The sequence below is a fragment of the Colius striatus genome, chromosome 12 (assembly GCF_028858725.1).
Source record: "Colius striatus isolate bColStr4 chromosome 12, bColStr4.1.hap1, whole genome shotgun sequence".
NCBI lineage: Eukaryota > Metazoa > Chordata > Aves > Coliiformes > Coliidae > Colius > Colius striatus.
Genome location: NC_084770.1, coordinates 23,811,823 through 23,832,626, shown reverse-complemented (window position 1 = coordinate 23,832,626; position 20,804 = coordinate 23,811,823). Strand labels below are relative to the sequence as shown.

At 49.3% G+C, this 20,804-nt stretch overlaps 2 protein-coding genes and 1 long non-coding RNA gene across 6 annotated transcripts in view; 2 read left to right on the top strand and 1 right to left on the bottom strand.

Annotated features, from left to right (window-relative positions):
* The window catches only part of LOC133626444 (uncharacterized), a 35,961-nt gene extending 26,414 nt beyond the window's left edge, over positions 1 to 9,547 (top strand). For all 3 annotated transcript variants that reach the window (XR_009819525.1, XR_009819524.1, XR_009819523.1), the window contains one exon: positions 8,046 to 9,547. This is a non-coding gene — a long non-coding RNA (uncharacterized LOC133626444). The remainder of the gene's footprint in view (positions 1 to 8,045) is intronic.
* CLRN1 (clarin 1) lies at positions 1,983 to 7,313 on the bottom strand. Of its 2 annotated transcripts, none has more exons than XM_062006051.1 (3): positions 7,061 to 7,313; positions 2,982 to 3,161; positions 1,983 to 2,287 (listed from the first exon to the last, which is right to left on the bottom strand). In XM_062006051.1, the coding sequence occupies exons 1-3, from the start codon at positions 7,311 to 7,313 to the stop codon at positions 1,983 to 1,985; spliced, it is 738 nt and encodes a 245-aa protein (XP_061862035.1). The 2 variants fall into 2 exon arrangements, with proteins under 2 accessions (XP_061862035.1, XP_010205038.2); XM_010206736.2 differs by having other exon boundaries at positions 1,983 to 2,248.
* A 3,721-nt stretch (positions 9,548 to 13,268) lies between the features above and the next one.
* The window catches only part of MED12L (mediator complex subunit 12L), a 124,073-nt gene continuing 116,537 nt past the window's right edge, over positions 13,269 to 20,804 (top strand). The window contains exons 1-2 of the mRNA XM_062005483.1: positions 13,269 to 13,367; positions 19,317 to 19,421. Coding sequence (XP_061861467.1) covers positions 13,269 to 13,367; positions 19,317 to 19,421 — 204 coding nt within the window. The remainder of the gene's footprint in view (positions 13,368 to 19,316; positions 19,422 to 20,804) is intronic.

The window sequence follows — 20,804 nt, the reverse complement described above, 5'->3', positions numbered from 1 at the left end:
AAAATACAATAGATCAAATCTGCTCCACGTTTGGAAGTAACTGGGATGGAGCAGGCTGATGCAAACCAGGTTGTCTCTTTCAAGAGGTTAGGCATCAGGGTGTGGGACAATCTGCCCTCCCAGATTTGGAGAGTTCACCAAATCTGGGTATTTATAGCAGCACAGAATGATCCTGTCTCCGCAAAACTGGCCATTGCTGGCACCAGCTCCCGACAGATGAGTGGAAGCACCCTTCCCCAGCTCTCCCCCACCATGCAGACTTTTCAAGAACCTTCAAGAACCTATTTCTCCTCACTATGCGATCTTTATTGTTTTATAAATCACAAAGTAGTCTAGTCTAGAAAGGAAACGGGGCAAAACTTGTTCCACAGGGGCTCACGGATTCCAAGTGAGCACAGGGTACATGCTGGTGCTCATCCACGAGTGCAGGCTGAGCACGTCATGCTAGCTCCGTTACTTCCAGCTACTAAAACAAATATTGTCTCATTTTTATTTTGCTAGTAAGAAGTTGTCACGTTTGCCTTAGGAACTGTGTGTGTGTGAAATAACAGCCAGCCTCATGCTCGTGAGTGGGGTAGGATGGGGGGAGTGGTGGAGCTGGGCTCTTTGTGAGATGATCCCCAGTGAAAAAACCTGGACCCTGAATCAGGAGCTGCCCTCATCTGCACAGCAAAAGGGATGGGAACAGGTTTATCTACTGTGCTGAAGCCGCTCTGGGCAATGCTGTATTGGATACACACAAACCAACTCTTTCTCCAGGACTGTCAGGGATCACTCAGAAAGGCACCAACACGTGACAGGTCTGTTCACCTGATCTGGTATGCTGCTGCTTGCCAAAGCTGCTCCAGAGTTGCAAAGCAGAGAGGCTTCAGCACCACCAGGAAGAAGAAAAATGTAACATTACTCTTTGTGATTTGCTGCATGGTAAACAATACCATGAGATGTAACACAGATTATGTGTTCAGGAGATACATTAATGTTAAGAAGAGAGTGCATATTAATTAATAAGCAAATGATGAAGGAACCTGAGGGTGGTGGCAGCTTCCAGGAGCCCTTGCACAGTGTGAACATCTTGGGAGGTGTGGAACAGTGTGGGGATGCAGAGCCGTGCAGTGGGAGGGTTGGTGGTGCAGGGGCACAGCTGATAAACCTGTTACAAAAACTCCAGCAGTGTTGTGCCATTCAGGGTAACAGTATAACCATGGGATGAAGCTGCGTGAGGCAGCCTGGTGGGATGCCCCAGCTTTGGGAGGCATGTCCCCACAGCCACGTCCCGGGAGGAGGGTTCAGTGGGTCACTGCTCTTCTGGTCCTGCCATCCATAACAGGGCCACTTGACTGCTCTGGGGCTGAGCCACCTGGCTGCTTTTTAGCTGACGTGCAGAAGTTTAAGGGTGCAAAGGCTGATGTGCTCCTCCATTCTGGCTTCTTGCACACTCTGAGCTAGAGAACCTCATGTGTTTCTTCATCAGTCTCTGCTGAGCTACAGCATGCCTTGCAGGCCTGTGCTGCCCCTTGACAAAGGGTTTGATTTTGTTTAGTTCACAGAGTCTCTGAATGGTGGGGGTTGGAAGGACCCTCCAGAGCTCCTCCAGCCCAACCCCATGCTAAAGCAGGTTCCCCTTGATCAGGGGGCACAGGAATGTGCCCAGGGGGATTTGGAAACCTCCCAAGAAGGAGCCTCTAACGTTCCCTGGGCAGCCTTTTGTTGTATGGTTTGATGAGAGAAAGTTTGCAAGGCTCACTGGAAGAAAAGGCAAACGTCTTAATAACATTTTACCCCAAGAAAGAGAGGGTATTCTGATCTAGAGAGTACCAAATAGCACAGCTTCTTTTGTTTACTGCATATGCCAGGTTGGCATTGGTTTGAGACTTTCACTTTTTAAACCTCTCTAGAGCTACTCACAAGTTAGTAGATCAGGTGATTGCTGAATGTAGTAGTGACCAACCTCTTTGCTTAAAGTTTTCTTAAATTATGTAGTTCTAATACATCAGGTCAACTGCTCCAGTGATTGTCCCTGAATCTTTTGGTTTTGAAAAGGGAAATTCAAATCCAGCGAATCGTATCAGCAAGGCATTCAGGAAGTGCACCAGGGAGCAAACCAGGATGGTCCAGAATGAGTCGGCAAACTGTTCACTGTGGGTCTTGAATATGAAACTCCTCTCTTTGAAATTAGCAATTTTCTCAGAAAGGTGGTGGATTTTCACTTCTGAAGAGAAGAGAATCATGATGAGGCAGCCGCAGGAGCCTGGAAAGGAGAGGGAGATGCTCGTCATCTCGGCAGTATCTGCAGCAAGGCCACGTGAGGTGCATCACAACCAAATGCCAGACTGACAGCGGCGTTATGGCCTCTGTGGCTTGGCTTTAACGGGTTATTTTTAGAATACAAACCAATGGCTTTTTAATTGAATTTGGCTTAGGACCAATAGCATTCAGCACTGATTTGGTGCCCTGATCCAGCAAAGTGTGCTCTTTTTCAGCTTTAAGCTGCTCATCATCCCGTTGAACATAACTGCTTGTTTAAACCTGTACTGAAGTCCATTACTAAGTGATGACTGTGGTATGTAATACCTTGTAAACAGTGGGGAACCTTGTCAGCCCCCTGGTGACACAGCGAGGGGCTTTGCTCTCCTGAAGTGCAGTGGCATGGGATGCTCTGTTATCCCTGTGGGTTTTTCAGAGACCACTCATAGTGACTTACTGTCAGTCTCTCTGCTTCTCAGTGCCTTCCTTCCTTGAGAAGCAAGTGATTTGCTTACCCAGCTGGAAACCTCCCATTGTGGGGAATAGAACAGTCGTATCACTGACCTTTTGGGGTGTTTTTTCCCCTCTTTCCCCACTCTGGTGTGATTCCTGCAAAGCTACTCATCCTTTTGCCTGGCTTGATTTTGCCAGTTTTGAGTCAGTGCAGCCACGGTGCTTTCTACAGCCTCCTGTAGGAGTTATCACAAGCAAAAACGTGAATGGGGGATGATACTTACAAGCGATGAAGCTCCAGAGGTACAACCCAATGGGGCCATGCAGCGTTTCGTAGGGGCTTCCAAAAGCATTGAACATGAAGAAACCTGCTCCCACCAGAGCAAAGATGATCAGCACTGTACAGAAGAGAATGACACTGACGTGGATACTTGCAGGGATAATTTTGAGCAAGTCTGGAAAAACTAGAAAAAAGATGAAAGAACAAAACATTATTGTACACACTGGGCAAAGCTGTTCCAGAGGTCAGACCAGGGATTTCTTGCTGGCTTGTGTTAATTGTTTTAAATCATGCTCCTCCAAATGCAACCAAAGATGATAATGAAGTTATTAACTAGGACCAGGTCTTCAGGCTGTTTGGAAGCAGAAGCATTTTCTGAAGCTCAGGGGTAGTAGACTGTCCAGGAGAGAAAGACCATTTCCAGGGAAAGTCCGTCCTTCCTCTCCTCCCCATCCTGAGCAGGTGTACCTCTGTGGGCTTTTCCCTGTGTGGGATGTGGAGCAGCCCCTTGGTGTCCTGGCTCCCTGCCCATGGGCCCCAGGCTCTCCAGGCTGCCACCTCAAGCTCCTTGATTGCTGACACCTGATCTGGGTCAGCATCCCTCTGGGATGGGGGCTGCAGTGAGGCTCTGCAGCTGTGGCTGCGAGCGCCATGCATTGGGCACTTCATGCAGCGCTTGCATTACATGCTGTGGGATTTTAAGTTTCCAAAAGCTGGGAACTTTGCATCAGCTGCCTTTGCCAATGTAGCACTTGCAGCAATCTGTGCCTGGCGAGGCCCTGGCGCAGGCCGGGCTGGTGGCAGCTGCAGGGCCTCGGCTGCACTGCGCATTGCTTGCGGCTGTGCTGGGCCAGGCTCTGCCCGTCCACGGTGGGTGCAGAAATTCAGAATGCTTTTAAATATTCTTGTGGAGCTTTTTAGCTACTGTTTCAAATTGTGATCCTGCTTAGCTTGGGCTCAAGGGGATAGTCAATCAGCCTCCATATAAAAGAATGATTTCTAACCATTCATGTTTGTTTGGCAACAGCAGGTATTTCAGAAGGAATCATCAAATACACTTAACTGCTCCTGATCCACAGGGGCACAATTAAGGAGGGGGCAATAACATCTCGGCGCTGCCTCGCTGCAGCTTTAATGTGCAGACAGTGAAAAAGCCTCACATCAATTACTCAGCCTTGTAAAACATTTACCAGCACACAGTTGTGCAGCTTGCCATGTGGCACACACAGAGAGGCAGGCGCTGTGGTCCAGATGATGTATCTCCCTGACTAAATGAAAGGGAAATAAGCAAAGCCAACCTTCACAAACTATTCCTGAAGCTGTTAAACAACTGTCACCTTTGACATGGCTGACGGCTGTTTGGGAGCAGAGGAGGACATGCAGTGCCTGTAGGGGACTGTCCCAGGGACCCTCCGCAGGCCTGGAGGCACACAGAGGGCACCTGCTGCTGCGGTGCTGGATGAGGGCTCACACCTGCCCCGGTCCTGGGGACGGCAGTGGCTCTGGTGCTGCTCTGCCCGACCCCTTTACAGCTCCTGAGGGCAAGCAGCTGGTGGCTGCCAGCTCACTGTCATGGTACATGCAGATGCTGCACACAGCAAAACTGGCTGTTTACTAAATCTACAGCAAAGAAGAACTTGCACTGCTGCTGGTGGCTACTCATGGTCCAGTTATTCCACTGGTGCCAAATTCCTCACGTCATCCTCGTGAAACACAAAGCATGTTTTAGAAACTAAACCTTGTGTTTGGGCTTTCTGTGCAGCATTCCACACATTTACACACATGAGAAGCAGTAGTACTGTCAGCGTGGGGTGAGGGGCAGTGTCACCCCTGTGCCATTCAGAGCAGCCAACGGGCAGGCTGAAGGGTCCCTGCCTGTGCAGAATTTCTGCAAGGAATAGCATCGCTTCTTGTCAGAGGTTTGGGAGAGCGTGCAGAACTCTGTGCTTAATAACACAAGTTGGTACTGTTTGTTTCATGCTGCGTTGTGTGAAGCTTTCCCTTGGCACCTGCGTTTGTGGCTGTTTGCGTCATTAACATTTGATGTGTGACATATCGGGAAAAATTAATTCCAGCAGCTGCGTTGTCTGGAAAGCAAAGCATTCCTTCATGGCAGTGAATGGGACTGTGTCTTAGGTAGGCACACCAGGGACCTTTAGAAAATGAACTGCTGACCCAGAAACTGATGAGAATCAGCTAGAGCAAATGAAGCAGAAGGCGTTCCCCGGCCGCACTGCGTTTGCTGGCAGAGCACATGCATTGTACAATTAAGAGAGATGCAGTGGTCAGAGGGGAGCGTTTAATGGGAACAAACACAGGACTAAATCATTTAGCCTATTTTCCTTGTCTTTTCTTCTCAGACGTGCTGAAGTGTACTCTGATGCATTAAGCTGTGGATGTGTATATTGTGTATGGTTACTCTACTTTCTGGGATGCTCCCAGTGAGCTCCCAGGTGTGCTGATGGGGGGCGAGCTCTGCCACAGCCCCTGAGAATGGGAACAGCCTCTTTCGTTAAGTCATCTCAGAAGCAGAGGCATAGAAGAGAGAAGTCTCTCTTCTAGTAAAGGTGTATTTTGCTAAGCCACTTAATTGTTGTTTCTGAATATAAATCCTATTACAGTACCTATTGAAATATCCACTATTAATGGTCAGCTTGTACGGGAGCAGATTGGAAGGTAAAGGGATGCTCCAATAAGGAAGGTTGTGTTCTGGTTTAGGTTGGTCAGGGCTCTCAGGTTGTGTTTCTGGCCCCAGAGCTCCAGCCCTGGTAGCTGTGCTGGGACCGGTGCCTGCTGGGCTGGGAGCCTGCGCCCCAGGCTGCTCTCTGGGGAGGGTGCTGCTCCATCACTTGCCTGTCAGCAGCTTCACTTCTGACTTGAGGAGACTCAGGCATAAGATTAAACTCAGCCTTGGTTTCAGATCCTGCAACTGGGGACTAAAGCACATGCTTCAAACCTCATTGTCTCTGTCTGAAAATGAACAAAGTGGATTGCTTAGCTGTGACTAATTAAAAACTGCACATTGTATTCTTTCTGGTCTTTGGTTACATCTGTGTTTGTGGCCCATTTAAGTGATACTTAGGAATGCAACTTTGGGAAGCATTTGGATAGGAAATCTAGGTTATGCAAGATTCCTGCGAGCATGGATAGTGTATGGCCACAGTGAGAGCAAGCTCCATGACCTTGGAGTACTGCCCTGAAGTATGGCACAGACCCAGAGCCTGCCTGTGTGAAACCCTGTGAGATAGTTAACAATACGTGATGATTTGTACTGTTAAGTCATCCCAAATAATCTGTTCATTTGTGTTCTCCCTTGTACCTGCAATATGAATTCAGACTGCCCACAAAACTAAAATTCCTACAGCTGCCATCACACCAGCAGTGTATTAAAATAGTCCAGCCATAGTGAGATGAAACGTGCGGATGGGAACCTGAATGCAAGGCACAGCAATGAAGTGGCTGATAACAGATACGGAGATGACTGTAAGAAAATTATTAGAAACAGAAGCCAGGGGCAGTCTCAACTGTCTAACAGCAATGTCTAATGTTGCTACCGGCCTTTGATGAAAAGCTGTATGTCAGATAGATACCAAGCTCAGTCTGTAGGCCACCTGGCTGAGCGTTGGCTGCCGGCAGCCAGCTGTTCTGGTTAATGCAGCATGTTTCCAAGTTTTTGGCTCTCAACAGCAGCCAAATGCAGCTATGCCCCAGCTCTTTTGTGAGATTCCTGATAGTTTAGTTTAGTTCATTCTTTCACCGCGAAGCAGAGGGCATAACATCAACACAGAGAGGAAGACAGCAGAGTAACTGAAACTAAAAGTACTGGTTTTTAAAAAGCAATACTATAGATTCATTGGAAATGTAGATACCCGTGTAACTGAGAGATTGATGAGAATGTGAGCATGGCTGTAGTAGTGTCAGAAAAGGACCTGTCGATCGGAGCGCTGTACCAGCAGCATCGCTGTGGCACGTTCATGCTCGTTAGGCTATGTGTGCGGGCAAGGAGCTGCGGGGCAGCTGCCTCCCGGCTCCCCGAGCGTCGGTAGCGCGGCGGTAAATAATTCAGGTGCCATTGTTACTCACATGAGAAGTGCAGAGGTCTGCCGCCGAGCCCGCACTGCCTCACACGCTCGCCGTAGAAAAGCCCGTACTGGATTTTGCCGATGAACTTGTCCAGCTCCTGCCCGGTGGCGTTGACGAGCAGAGCTCCGGTCTTGCAGAGGACCGTGCCCTGGACCCAGAGCTGCGTGCCGACGGCCGCCGCGGTGCCCAGCGCGCACGCCAAGCTCAGCACCCCGGCGATGCAGAAGAGCATTTTCTTCTGCCGGGCGGGCATGGCGGCGGAGCCCCGGGACGGACGCGGCTTTCAGCGCGGCCGCACCGGGGCTTCATCAGCCGCACTGGCCGGGGACAGCCGGGCGCCCGGCCAGCCCCGCGCCGGCCGCGGCCCGCTGCTCCCACAGCCTCAGCGCCCACCCCCCTCAGGCGCACCTCTCCTGAGAGACGCGGGCAAGGGTTTGCTTCTCTGGCCCCTTCTGTATAGCTCCAGCTTGCACGGTAATGCGTTCAAATAAGCTGGAAAACAGAGCAGTTTGTCGAGCGTTTCAGAGCATCCTGTGTCACTTGATCACAAGGGTTTAAGGTGACAGAAGGAGCCTCTGTAATTTGATGAGTGCTTGGCTCTTCCCAGCTCCTGTCTGATGGGGCAGGCAGGGGGAGTTTGGAGACAGACTTGGCTGCCACCCCTGATTATCTGGTCTCCAAAGAGGAAGTTTTCAGAGGGTTTAATTTTTCCAGGTTTTACTGGAAATGCTGAGCTGCTATGTTCTTTTTTTTTTTTGGGAGGGTGAGGTGGTGGTGTTTGTTTTGTTGTTCCTACTGCCTCCGCTGTGCCAGGAGCCACCTCTGCAGTGCTTGGTTGTATTTGGGCACTTGCTTTTGCCCGTTAAGGCGTTCCCAGGCAAGGGCAGCATGTCTGTTATGTATTGTATTGTTTTGGCTGCAGTGTGTAGGATGCTCAGACAGGTTTCAAATATACACAAACACATTTTCTCTTCCTTCCTTACAGAAGCCCCAGCCTACCTCCCCGACTCCACGGCACGTCAGGTCAGCTCCCTGCACCACCGAGCTCCCGCTGCTGCTGGGACCCTGCCTGGCTCCTCCTGCCAGGTGTGTCACAGCCACCAAATAACCCATCGCGGGAGAGAGGCTGACTTGGGGCATCGTCAAGGCCATCCACATCCGTCTGCTGACTGCCAGTGATTTTGGCAGGCACTGGGTTTCATTTATTTTCCTAATCTGATCAGCTTAGAAATAGTTTGTTAACTGGATGCATATACATTGCAGGAATACTGCTCAGGTGGTTCAAGAGTATCATATGAGTTAGGCTTAAAGACTGAGTCTGGTTTAACTACGTAGGTTTTAAGACAACCTTGGAATGGAAAGGAAACAAGGCTGCATACAGACAAATGATTTACTTTTGTTTTTTAAAGCTAATGCTTAAACAGAGCTGTGACTCGTGCTGTGATCATCATGTGTGACCAAGAGATGGCACACGGCTGTATCGCTGGGGTTCAACACCACTCAGCTCGCTCTGCACACCCTGCTGAATACACACAGCTTTTGGAAAATGCCTGTTTTTAAAGGTGGCTTTGAATATTTGACTTGAGCAGAATGCTCATTGTTCCCTGAAAAGAGACTGTAATATTTTATGTATGATTATCACCAGCACAAGAGCAGTGCAACCCGAGCCTGTAAAAGTGACTGTGTCCCAGGAAGAATTTGGTGGGATAAAAAAATGTTAACAGCATGTGTCTGGGTAAAGGAAAGACTATTGTTGATGTTGTTTAGCTTAAGAAACAAAATAAATAGGGTGAGCCTACGCTCTCAGACAAACCTGGCCGTTTGGCCACTGGGCAATACGGGCTCTTGTCTCTACACCACACGCGTACGGTGGCACGACGGCTGTCACGGGGGCTCTTCTGCCCCGGCCGTTACCTCACAGAATGCTCAGTACTCTTCCTCCCTGTGTTAACTGCTCCTGAGTAGCTGTTCCTGAAAAGGGCTGATTTTAAACTGTCATTGATGCACTTTCTGCTCAAATTTTCTCTCACCTGCTAAGTTTTAAAAGAAACCCTAAATTTAAAGAATTAGACTATTATAGTTCCCAACCCAAACTGGAGTGTTGTACCATGATTGACTCATTAATGTCACTTTTCATGGTATGTGCCACCTGATGCCATGTGAGTGCTGCCAGCAGTGATGCACACAATGCTGCCATCCCTCAGCTCCTTCTCTGAGGAGCAGCACCACAAAACATCCCTTCACTGGCTCTGCATTTAGCAGCCTGTGCAGGTCAGCAGTGTAAAGGTGAACCACCACTCTGAAAAATGCACTGAATGAAATGGTTTTGATGAGCACAAATGCCCAGTAAGTGAGAAGTGGAAAAGAACCACTTCATTTTTAATCCCACAGATACCTAAAGCCCAGTTTACAATACTCAAGGGTGAACATGCAATGTGAGGTATAGATAGATGTTCTGGTTTAGCAAGGAGCAGCTTTTGGCTTAGTAACAGGGGGAGCGGGTTGCAGTGAAGACCCGGTAAAGAGTTTTCGGACCCTCCCCCGGCTCCTGGGTTCACACCCACCTCCGGCCCGGCTGGGCCAATCTGGCGCCTCTGCGATCACTATTTAGGGGACGGGAATTTGAAATGCGAGTCAGGAGGTGGAAGAGTGATACAAGATGGAGGCGACCACGCGGACCCTTCAGCCAGAGAAGGAGGAAGGAAGGAGAAGCAGTAGACCGGAGACCCTTCTGCAAGCCGCGGCGAGGATACAAGCTGTGCCCCTGCAACCTATGGAGATCCGTGGCAGGACTAAGAGCCACCAGCAGCTCCATGTGAGTGAGCCCGGACGGGCGAGGGACTGTGTGGGGAGACGGCCATGGCCCAGGCCGTGCTGGAGAGCCTGTGTGCCGCAGAGCAGCCCCACACAAGAGGCAGAGAGGAGCTGCAGCCTTTGGAGTCAGTGGGCATCGGAGCAGCCCGTGCAGGGCTGCCATGCGTGTGAGTTACCCCACGGACTCGCAGGGAGGACTGGTGTGGAGTTCACCCATCCTGAGGAGGGACAAATGGCAGAAGCTATGGGGAGCAGACTGACTGAGACCTCCACTGCCTGCCCCCTCGAACCGTTCGGGGGGGGCAAGGTAAAAACCCCGGGATCAGGGCTCTGAGCCCGGGAAGAGGGGAGGTGTGGCGGGAAGGTGTTCTTAAAAAGGCTGGTTGGACTCTTCATTGATGTATTACTCTGTGTTGTTTCGTTTTGGTTATGTTTTGGGGTTTTTGGGGGTATGTTTTAGTTGATGTTGCATTAAATTATTTTCTGTTTTCTTCCCCAAACCGAGTAGCCTGGTCTGTTTTGTCCTGAACCTTAAGCGGCAATTAAGCCCTCCCTGCCCTTGAGCAATTCTCAGCCTCTTCGGTACTCGAGGCTAATCGTGGTCTTTGTTCCCTGATGGGCCTAAACCACGACAATAGATCAACAGTGACTTGTGTACATGAACCTGGAAAGCAGTTACAGTATCCCACTTCTTACAGAGCTAACTGTGCTGTTCTTACTGTGCTAGCTTGATCTTTGGCAATCATTGCAGTCAAATGGACACTTTATTGTTAACCTTACAGTAAGGACAGAGTACAGAAGATTTTAGGACCTCCAAAACTGCCACCAAGTTTTGTAAGAGATTTGGATTTTATAACTCTTAGGTATGAAGACTTCTCAATGTCCATGGCCATGTCATGACTCATGATACTCACAGAACTGATGCTGATTATGTTCTGCTCTTCCATTGTAGAGCTGGTATCAGTTTACCAGAAAAGCCATACCTGGTTGTAAAAAAGTAAAGGATGAAAAGAGAAAGAGTAAGGAGGACCCATAGTGACATGGATTTCAACAGAAACACATGTGGAAAGTCAGCTGCAGTGTAGGGAAGTGGTGCCATTCATCTCTCACTACGAGAGTCCTCAAAGAAAAGCACATAACCAACAATTAACAAAGTATTTTCAGAAGTTACCCTCTGTTTTTAACTATCAGTAGCAAAGTCATAGCAAATGAGTTTTGTCATGATTGTAAAAAAACCCATACTATAAACTGGTATTTGCCATTCTTCTTTATTTCTCAAACTCTGGCACTAAAGTGGTGGCTTAAGGTCCTACTTACATTTGGCTAAAAGTGACATGAAATACTTGTTTCCCCAGATCCAGATCAGAATGTTTGCAGACTTGAGGGTTTTGAAAAACTGGATTTGAACCCAGACATTAGTGTCTGAACCGAGGGCTGAAGCACTGGAAAGTGCCAGTCTACAGCCAGATCTGTGATCCTGAGCTATGGATGTCATGGGGCTGGTCTCTGCTGGGACACTTGCATGACACAGGTGCTGTAAAATTCAGGCAAATTAACACAGAACGGCAAGTGCCATTATGAGACTGTCAGACCCCTCTGCATGGCAAAAACCACCAAAGACTGGGATTTGTGTGACAAGAACTGTGTGACAAAGTCTGGGGAATAAAATGTAATACTATCTTAAAACATACCTGATACTAATCTTCCAGAAGCCAGAGATGGCCCCACTGATCTGCCAGTGTAACTCATAAGAAGCTCTGAAGCACTTTTATCCTCTGGTAGAGTGAAGGAAAAAAGCTGACAAACACTGCTGGTCTTTGAAACGTGCCCTTGGGCCACATGGGATGTCTGATAAACCTGCAGAGGCAGGCATCTCAGAAGAGTGAAGATCTCACATTGTTGATCCTTGCCTTTGCAGAGCTGGATGCATGGAAAGTAATTTGATAACCAAAGTGACAAAGATTTAAATGGAAGATGTATTAACAAATATGAGACCATGTAGGGCATTACTGTCACAATTTATTGCTATTGCCTAGTTCAGCCTCAGCTTTTAAGTTATTTGTGGTTTGGTTAGATAATTGCTTAGGCAAAAGAAGTGTGGTTTGCCTGTGTTTCCTGTTCTTGTCCATGCTCCATTTGAACACAAACTCATTTGTAGTGTGCTGTTGTTAATTTTATTTAGACTTACTTGCAACTGACTGTCTAATGTGGTATTTCCAAGGTCCCCCATGTTTGTACTGTCCTGGATACGTAGCATAAGGAGAGGACCTGGCACAAATAATGCGTAGAAAGGAGGAAATAAGTTTTCATGCTTGGCTACTGTAATGCTGTTACTGGAATGTGCCTACCACTCCTGCCTCTGAAGAGAAAATGCCTGTACAGAGAGGGGGACTTGTTCCTCATTGCAGGACACTAACGGCAGGCTGTGAGGGAGACTGCAGCCCCATTCAGGAAAGCAGACAAGGACTGGACATCCACCTGCATGCTGGAAAAGGGAGGAGTCCAAAAGCTTTTATGTTATATTGCTTTTGTTTTCAAGATTCATTGTCAACTGTACCACTGTTGACTTGTTTCCTGTCCTGCTTGGCTGATCCGCTGGGATCAGTGGATCCACTTGGTTGGCACAGACTGGCCCTGGGAGCATCCTTCGGGAATGGCAGAGCAGCCCTGGCCCGGGCAGCTCACCCGCGGACTGCCGAGGCTGCAGCCCTGCGGGACGGGGTCATCACCGCGCAGGGCCCCTCCGCCGACACCAGGTACCCCTGGGAGCCGGATCAGGATCTCACAGACCCCAGGCAGCGGAGAGAGGGGAAACGGGTGTCCTTGGCTCCTCTGCTCGGCCGCAGCGTGGCTGGTAAGCGAGGGGAAGGCTTTGCTGCACCTCCTCAGCCGCTGCCCGCATGTGCCCGGGACCTGCAGCTCCTCCCGGGAAGGCGAGAGGCCGTTCGCAGGGCGGGAGCGGAGCGCGGTCCGGCCCGTTACCTGCCCGGGCGGAGCGTGTGTCCGCGCACGGCTCGGCGCTGAGCCCGGGCGGGAGGGGCCACATGCGGGTGCGGCGACCCCGCGGCTGGCAGGAGCCAGGCAGGAGCGCGGCCGCCCGCACGCTTCCCCGCGCCGCAGCCCCTCCTCGCCGTCCCCCCGGGGCACCGCGGGGACCCGCAGCGCGTTGCCCGGTCCCCGCCATCGCTGCGGCGCGGGGGCACGGCGGCGGGAGGCGGCGGGGCGCGGTGGGCCGGGCCGCGCCGCCCCCGCGCCCGTCCGCCGCCGCGCCGCGCCGCGCAGCCCGCCCCCGGCGCGGCGGGGGTGAGGCGGGGGGCGAGCCGCCGAGTGCTGCTCCCTGGCGCTCGGAGCCCGCTCCAGCGCCCGCCCGCCGCGCCGGCGAACATGAGCGATCATGGCCGCCTTCGGGCTCCTCAGCTATGAGCACAGACCGCTCAAGCGGCCGCGCCTGGGGCCGCCCGACGTCTACCCGCAGGACCCGCGCCAGAAGGAGGTGAGCCCGCCCGCGCCGTGCCCGCGGCGCCGGGGCCCGGCCGCCAGCCCCGCGCCCGCCCCCCGCCCGCGGCGGCCGCCGCCCTCGCCTCCCAGCCCGGCGCCTCCCCCGAAACTTTTGAGCGGCGCTGGGCGGCCGCTGACTTGCATTTTCTGCGGCGGTCCCGCTCCGCTCGGCCTCCAGCCCTGCCCGCGGCCCGGCCGCTGCCCGCGCTCGTCCTGCGGGGCGGGCAGCGGGGCGGAGAGGCTGGGCCGCCTCCGTGAGGGGCACCCCCTGCCCGTGAGGTGCACGGCTGCCTGCTGTGAGGGGCATGGACCCGTAACTGGTACAGCCAGTCGCCGTGAGGGGTGTCCCTGCCCCATGAGGGGTACAGTTGCCTGCTGTGAGGAGAACCCACAGCCCATGAGAGACACGGGCCTGAGGGGCACAGGCTGCCCGGAGGGTGAGAGGTACCAGTGGCTGGTGTGACTGTGGGCCTGCTGATCTGCCTGTGTTTCTGAGCTGACAGCAGGGACCTTCAGATAGAGAAACAAAAGGACAGCAGGGTTCTGAAGTTTGGGACATGTCTTCAAAAACACAGTGCGGAGATGAGCAGGGCTGTAGCTTCTACTCTTGCCTCAGGCTCTAGCTGTGCTAATCCTGGGTACCACAACCAAACCCACAGAGACCAGGCAGTGCTGGAGGTGAGTGTGTCGTTGAGGCAGGTTCTGTGATGTGGCTGCCATGTCCAGCAAAGCTGCGGTATCAGTTGGTTGTAGATTCTCCCTGGCTTGGCTTCCCCATCTTGCTTCCATGTTGCCGGCCCTCCGTAGGTGGATGAAGCCTTTGCGGGGCATTTGTGCACAGGATGTCTCCCAGCAAAGTCGGGAGGTCTCACTGGGTTTGTCTGACGTGCTGTGTCGTAACTGGCACACAAGACTGTGTGTGCCACATGCCTCTTGCATGGTTGGTCTGGGATGTCCTGTTCTGGTGTTTCTGTGTGTCATCTGTCCTAGAGAATTCAGTGCTCACAGAAGTCATCGGGCTGATGATGAGTTCCAGTGAAATGGAGCAAGTACAGCAGGGCAGCCATGTGACCTCTGTGCTTTGCTGTCTTCCTGGCCTGTTGGCATCTCATTGAGGCTTTCAGAAAGGAGGCTAATTAAGGGTAGTTTGGTACTTGTTTATGTGCATTATCATCTGGTTCATGAAGGCTGGAGGCCGCTCATCAGAGTGGCTGTTGGTCAGTGCTGGTTGAGAGGAGCTTGGACAACATGCAGTAAAAGGTGTGTGTTCAAGCCCATTACTAATCCCTTGAGAGAGTTTTTTGACCTCTAGTATCTTTCTGTCTCTTTCACCCTTACACTGCTACTCATCATACCTGGAAACTCCATGGTCAAGATAACGAACATGAAATGTTTCTTTAAGGTGTGTTTTAACTGTGTGATCACGGCCAGGCTTGCAGAACTGCATTTGAACTCTGCTGTGACAATGTGTGGAGATGAATTTTTAGCTCTGGACCGCTGAATATTTTTAGTCAGGTGATGGACTGATTCTTGCAGACACATTTATAACTCTGCAGCCAGTTACAATAAGAATGGAAGTGGCAAGCACCCAGGTGGTTAATATTTAAAATATGTTTCATGGTACGTTAGTAAGTAGAAAATAACTGCAACAGGGTCATTGTTATTTGGCATCATGTAATTGATTGAAACGTGGCTCAGGGAAAGTCTTTGTTCCACATTTGTGCAGGTAGTTGCTAGTGTGTGTTGCAAGAGGTGTTCACAGGACACAGTCCTGTGTCATTCCTGCCTTTAGGTTGGTGAAGTCTTTCTGTCACTTGTAAAAGAAGCCAAATGTAGAGTTACGGGTTCTGGCAGAGACGGGAGCAGCCTGCCTGGTGGCCCAGGTGTTGCTGACTCTCACTCTGTGCCTTGTTAAATTCCCTCTTTGCTGGGAGCCTAACACCTGCAGGGACCCAGGGCTCTCCTGCTCCAGAGCCTCTTCACCTGAGCCCCTGGTGGAAATTTACATGGGGTATGGCTTAGTCTCTGAGGACCTGTGCTCTCTGCAGAAAGTCCTTGAATTTCATGGCTGTAGCTTCTGCCTCAATGCAGGTAAGCACTGGGGCTGCTTTTAACACCTGGTATTGCTCTGAAAGAGGAAGACTGGGAGGAATTAGCTTTCCTTGTCTTTCTGTGATGTGTTTTCTTTGAACCTTGGACAGTGCTTTGTACAACCAGTCATCTCTGCTGCTGGTTGTGGAGCAGAAGGTAGGTTTGGAGATCATGCCCTGGCAGGAGCAGCTGAAGGCAAGTGTTAGAATTGACATTGTTTCCAGCACCTCCTGTGCTCTGAATTGTTATCGTCTCCCAAAGATGGATAAAATATGATACAAACTGTGTTTTTTACAAGCCAAAGGTACAACTATTGGATGTGCCAGATGCTGATGATTTCTCTTGTGAGTAACGCTTTTAACTTCTTCACAAAGAAGTGCAATCGGCATCAGTTTATGCTGAGGAATAGCCTTTGAGACACAAGGAATTTCATCACCTTCTCTGCACATAGTGCACAGCGTTTGACCCTTCCAAGGCTCAATTCTCCAAAGTCTACAATGACCAGGAGCCCAGACCACCTCCTCACTGGCAGGGTGGGTAAAGCAGCTGAAATTTCTGTCGGAGAGGCCTCTCCAGTATTGTTTGTATTCTCCCTTTATGCCAGTTGAGAGTCTCTCCGGGCCCTCTCGGTGTCTATTTATAACCTTGCTAGTCTCCAGCAAAACCCACTTCTGCCAGTGGCTGGCTGTTGGGTATGGCTGTTCCTTGCTTGTGGCTTTTGAGCTGTTGATTCAGAGTGGATAATGCTCCTCTAAATATCACTATTGCTCTCTTCATCATGAAATACAGCTTGTTTAGTAATCTGTAGCTGGCACAGTGTTTTATACTGTCTCTTTTAGGGGGCTGTTTTTTGATCTCGCTGTTCAAATCAAGCCCGATGTTTGGTAGTGTAAGCTGGGTGCGGATGGCAAGTTTGTGCTGTGGCAGCTGAACCATAGGTTGAAATCCTGGACCTTCCTGCAGAAAGTCTGGGTCTCCAAGCTAATGCTGTGGTTGCTCCAAGCTGCTGAAAGTAGGTACTTTGTTGTAATAAAAAGAAAGGGAGCAAAAGATGGAGCATGTGAGAGGATCTGAAAGTAATGACTGGTTAAGAAGATCCATTTTGTTGCTTTCATGAGTTTATTATGGACTGTTTAAAATTCTCTCTGAAGGAAATTTTTGAGGTCAAAGAGAAAAAGAATGTCCTTCAAAAATGCCTTGGTTTTGACCATCAAACCATGCTGGTGTAGGTCTGTACACTGTCTGTTCAGCTCAGATGTCAAACTGTCCTGTTGCTAGTTTTTCAAAACCTCACTACATCGTTATCTTTCTGCTTTTCAGCTCGGTGCTGCAGTAGGCAAGTGTCACTGCAGTAGTTTGGAAGCAGAAGGCTTAAATTGAAGGAGCTCATTCCTATTAATTAAAAGCAAATAAATATGGAATCCTACAGTGCAGAACACCCAAGAGTAACAGCTCAATGCTCGTTGCTCACAGTCGGTGCGTTTGTTCTGGGTTTGGTTTGAGTGCCCTTGGCTGCAGCCTCCGGCCAACGCACTCCGCTGCGGCTGCAGTGGAGTGAGGTGTCACACACAGGCCCGGGTTGGGGTCTGAATGCTCACTGAGCTGATGCTGCTCAGCTCCTGTGAACATTGTACCGCACTTGTCAGGCTTTCTTTTGGTAAAGATTCCCATCTGTGTGTTGTTTCCACAAACGAGCTCTGCAGAGGGGGCTCAAACCTCTCACACATAACAGTTAAAATTCTGGCTGAAATGAACACAATTTGGGCCTGAATGTTCCTTTGGCTAGTTGAAATTGCAGAAGGGTTTTCAGCCTTGATTGGACTCGCTTGGGGCCCCACTTGACATTTTGAAAGGAAGGCTGACATCCCTTAGGGAGCGCAGAGGCCCCAGCGTGCGGTGCTGCAGAGTGTGTCGCTGGTGACAGCAGCCCTTGGGAGAGGGCTCGATCCTGAGCCAGAGGAAGTGGCCTCAGCCCAGGGACCTTCAATACTGTGCAACTTCCCTGTGCTGCTGCTCCTGCCTGTGTATCTGGGAAGCTTTCCCCTGCCTGCTAGGGGACAGGTCTGCTCTTAGAAAATGACCCTGAGCTGGTGTAAATGAGACGTAAGGAGAGCTCCCGTGAACAGCCATTTTATTGTTAATTTGTTTGTAAAGGTACCTCTGTGCATTGTGCTCAGATGACATGTCTTTTCTCATTGGTGTTTGGTTATGCAACTGCGCTATGCTCCTTGTTTAAAATTTCTGCTGAAGGCAGGGAGAAACCTGAGCTAAGAATCTGAGCCAGAGAAAGCTGAAACACCGGTGTGTTTGTGTTGTCAGTCCATCCGCAGCTTGTCCCTACAGCCGTGGTGCATACACCGGTACACATCCTGTTCTTCATTATGTTCAGCTTGATGATACCTAGACAGCTTTTTTTCAAAGGAGGAGAAGTTTGACCATAACAGAACTGAGGTCATCTGTGGAAATGGCAGTAACAGTAACATACATCTCCATCTGTTTGCCATTTACCTTTTATTTATTTGCTTATAATCTCCTTGATAGCTTTCATCTCTGCCTTTATCTGTGTTTCCAAGGCTGTCTTGGGGATAGTGTGGGTGGAGGAGTGTTCCAGCACTTCTTGTTGATTTCATTTAAAATTCAGATGAGGCTGCTAACTTCGTGAACCCTGAAGAGCTGAAATTTCTTCTAAATACGTTACTATTTTCTGTGTTACTCTCAAACTTTGCGAAAATACTGAAAAGCAGAAGGACTTGCAAAGCTTAAGAGAGTAAACCGAATGGAAGCCTCTGGGCTGCTGTTTCTGAGGAGAGGTGTTGCCCAAAAGTACTCACAAAACATTCTAGTAAAATGGAGACATTCTTAACTTTAGTTTCTCCTGTTTCATTTGCTTGGTTGCACATCAGTTGCACTTGGATGTTTTCATAAGTTATCTCACAGTCATCTTGGGGACTGTTCTGATATCTCGTCTGGTACCAGTGGTCCATGGACCACTTGAGCTTGTTTAGGGTACCTTTGGTGGCAAGTAACTGATTTATCAGGCGGTTCTGTGCCCTCCCTTCAGAGAAAGAAAAACAAATGAGCCCAGTTCCCGTTCACCTGGTGTAGACAGACCTCAGACCAACAGGTGTATGGTCCTGAATAAGGGAATATCTTCCAGAGGAGAATATGAACTCAGGAAACATGAAGACTTGGGTATGTGTCTGTCAGTGCTACTGACACTGCTTCTGTCTGTGCTCCTGCTGCGAGTACGATCCAGCCAAGCCTGTTTAAATACTCATATGCAGCAAAACAAAGGTGTCTTGGTAGTGTAGGAGGAGTCTAGTAATACTTCCACTATGAAAGTAGCTTCAGAAGAAGTGGGTTTAGTTGCAACGGATGTTTGGTGTAGTGTTCTGTTATGGAGTGAGAAATGTGGTCCCAGAGTATCTCAAGGAGAGGAGGATGCGCTGCTCTCCCCCTGCTGATCGGGATGGCTGTGACTGGCAAGGCTTCCATGAGGAAGATTTAGGGCTGGGTGTTGGAGAGCACTCAGATTTTATGAAGGCTGTCAAGGCTTTGTTCCCTGCTACTGTTGGACAGCAGTTCTCTTTCAGCAAAACAAGTGGCATCGTTATCAAGTTATGGCCTTCAATCCTGTGGTAAGGTGAGCACTTAATGGAGACTGGAGGGTAGGAGTGGTGTTGTGTTCCCCTTCACTGAAACCCCTGGGATGTGCAAAGTGCTTTGAGGGTTCAGGGTGAATGCAGAGGGTGATTTACTAGCAAAACCAGAAACTTTCTTCACAAAAACATGCTTCTCAGAATGATGTGACTTCTTGTGATTTCATTTTTTCCCCTTAAAACGCTTTTTCCAGGATGAACTTACTGCAGTGAATGTAAAGCAAGGCTTCAGTAATCAACCTGCCTTCTCTGGAGATGAGCATGGATCTGCTAGAAACATTGTCATTAATGCCTCAAAGGTAAGCCAGAGCTTTTCAGCCTGAGTGTACTCACTGAAATTGGAACCAAGCTGGCAGTGGTTCTACTTGGTTCTTGACTACTTTGCTTTCTAGTTGGAAGCCTTTGTATTAAAGCTAATTACAGAACTAACGCAAGAAGGCTGAGCTGTGTTTCTGCTACCTGTCAGTCTTTGCAGGGAAACATGGATGCTGGGAACAAAATGTAACTAGCATACTTTATTGCAGAAGGGATCAGGATTTTTTACTCCTGTTCTTTGATTTGCTTCACTTACAATGATGGTGGTGACTCTGCCTCTGAGAGTCCCTGGTAGTCACACAGCTTTAGCTTGCCTTGGCCATGTATGTGTTTCATCAGGCTGTTTTCTGCCAGGAGAAACCGATCACTGTGGTCCAAGTCTCTTGGAAATGAAGTTTGAGATACAAAAGAGCAATAAAAATACCCTAAAATATTAGTTACTTCTCCAAATTGAAAATAATAGCTGTTTGGGAGAAACAAACATCTTATATTTCTTTGAGGGATCTGTCCAGATTCATGTACCCTCATTTTTTTTTGCTGTTAGGAAAGCAGGAAGAAATGCTCTTGAAGGGGAATGTTATCAAGAAGATTATAACACTGTTTTCAGACAAAGTAATTTTCTGCTGTTTGAGTTTTTACAGGGTTGCTGTTGTTGAAGTGTTAAAGGTTTTCCTGTTACATTCTTCTGATTTTTGTTTTCTAAACTTGTTACCTACAGGCACTTTCTGTCTTTAATTACTTCTGTTTTGACTATTGAACGTAACTGTTCAACAGGTAGAACAGATGTTCCCAAGGAAATGCTTAGGGCTTTCTGGAAGAATTAAGTGTGGAATTGCCAAAATAATTTCAGTATCTCCTGAAAAGATTTTCATATATTTAAGAATTACCCAGCTACAAGTATAGTTATTGGAAAGTAAAACACTTTTATTCTTGCTAAGAGGCCTAAACATTAACTTCTAATATGGCAACTTTGAGAAGTTAATAAGCTTACATTGGAATTAAAACCTCTGTTGGGTTCTTTTCTGTTGTTTTGGGATTGAAATTACTGGAGAAGCAAATCTTGCAAAGCTTTTAATTCTGTAGGAATCGAGTGGCAGTGGAGGTATTTAGAGTAGCAGTGGAAACTACACTGAATCGGGGCCTGAATCGGATGCTCATCTGCTGGGGAATGTGGCTCTGGGTATTTGGTGACCCATGGCAAGGGGCAGCTGCATCTCTGCTCTGTCTGAGCCCTCAGGCTCAGTTTTGCTGACCTGCAGCTTCCGTAATGAGGATGCAGAAGTGTTGCACGTGTGCTTAATAACACAAATCCCCATCTCCTAGCTACGGGGAATTAAGTGTTATCTTATTAACCTGATAGCCTGGAC

Excerpts from the sequence above, each read along its gene's own strand:
- CLRN1 (XM_062006051.1), bottom strand. The coding sequence starts at position 7,313 with ATGCCCGCCCGGCAGAAGAAAATGCTCTTCTGCATCGCCGGGGTGCTG. Across the intron at positions 3,162-7,060 it reads CAGACCTCTGCACTTCTCAT|TTTTTCCAGACTTGCTCAAA; the intron begins GTGAGTAACAAT and ends TCTTTTTTCTAG. Across the intron at positions 2,288-2,981 it reads CCTCTGGAGCTTCATCGCTT|ATACTGCCGAGATGACGAGC; the intron begins GTAAGTATCATC and ends GCCTTGCTGCAG.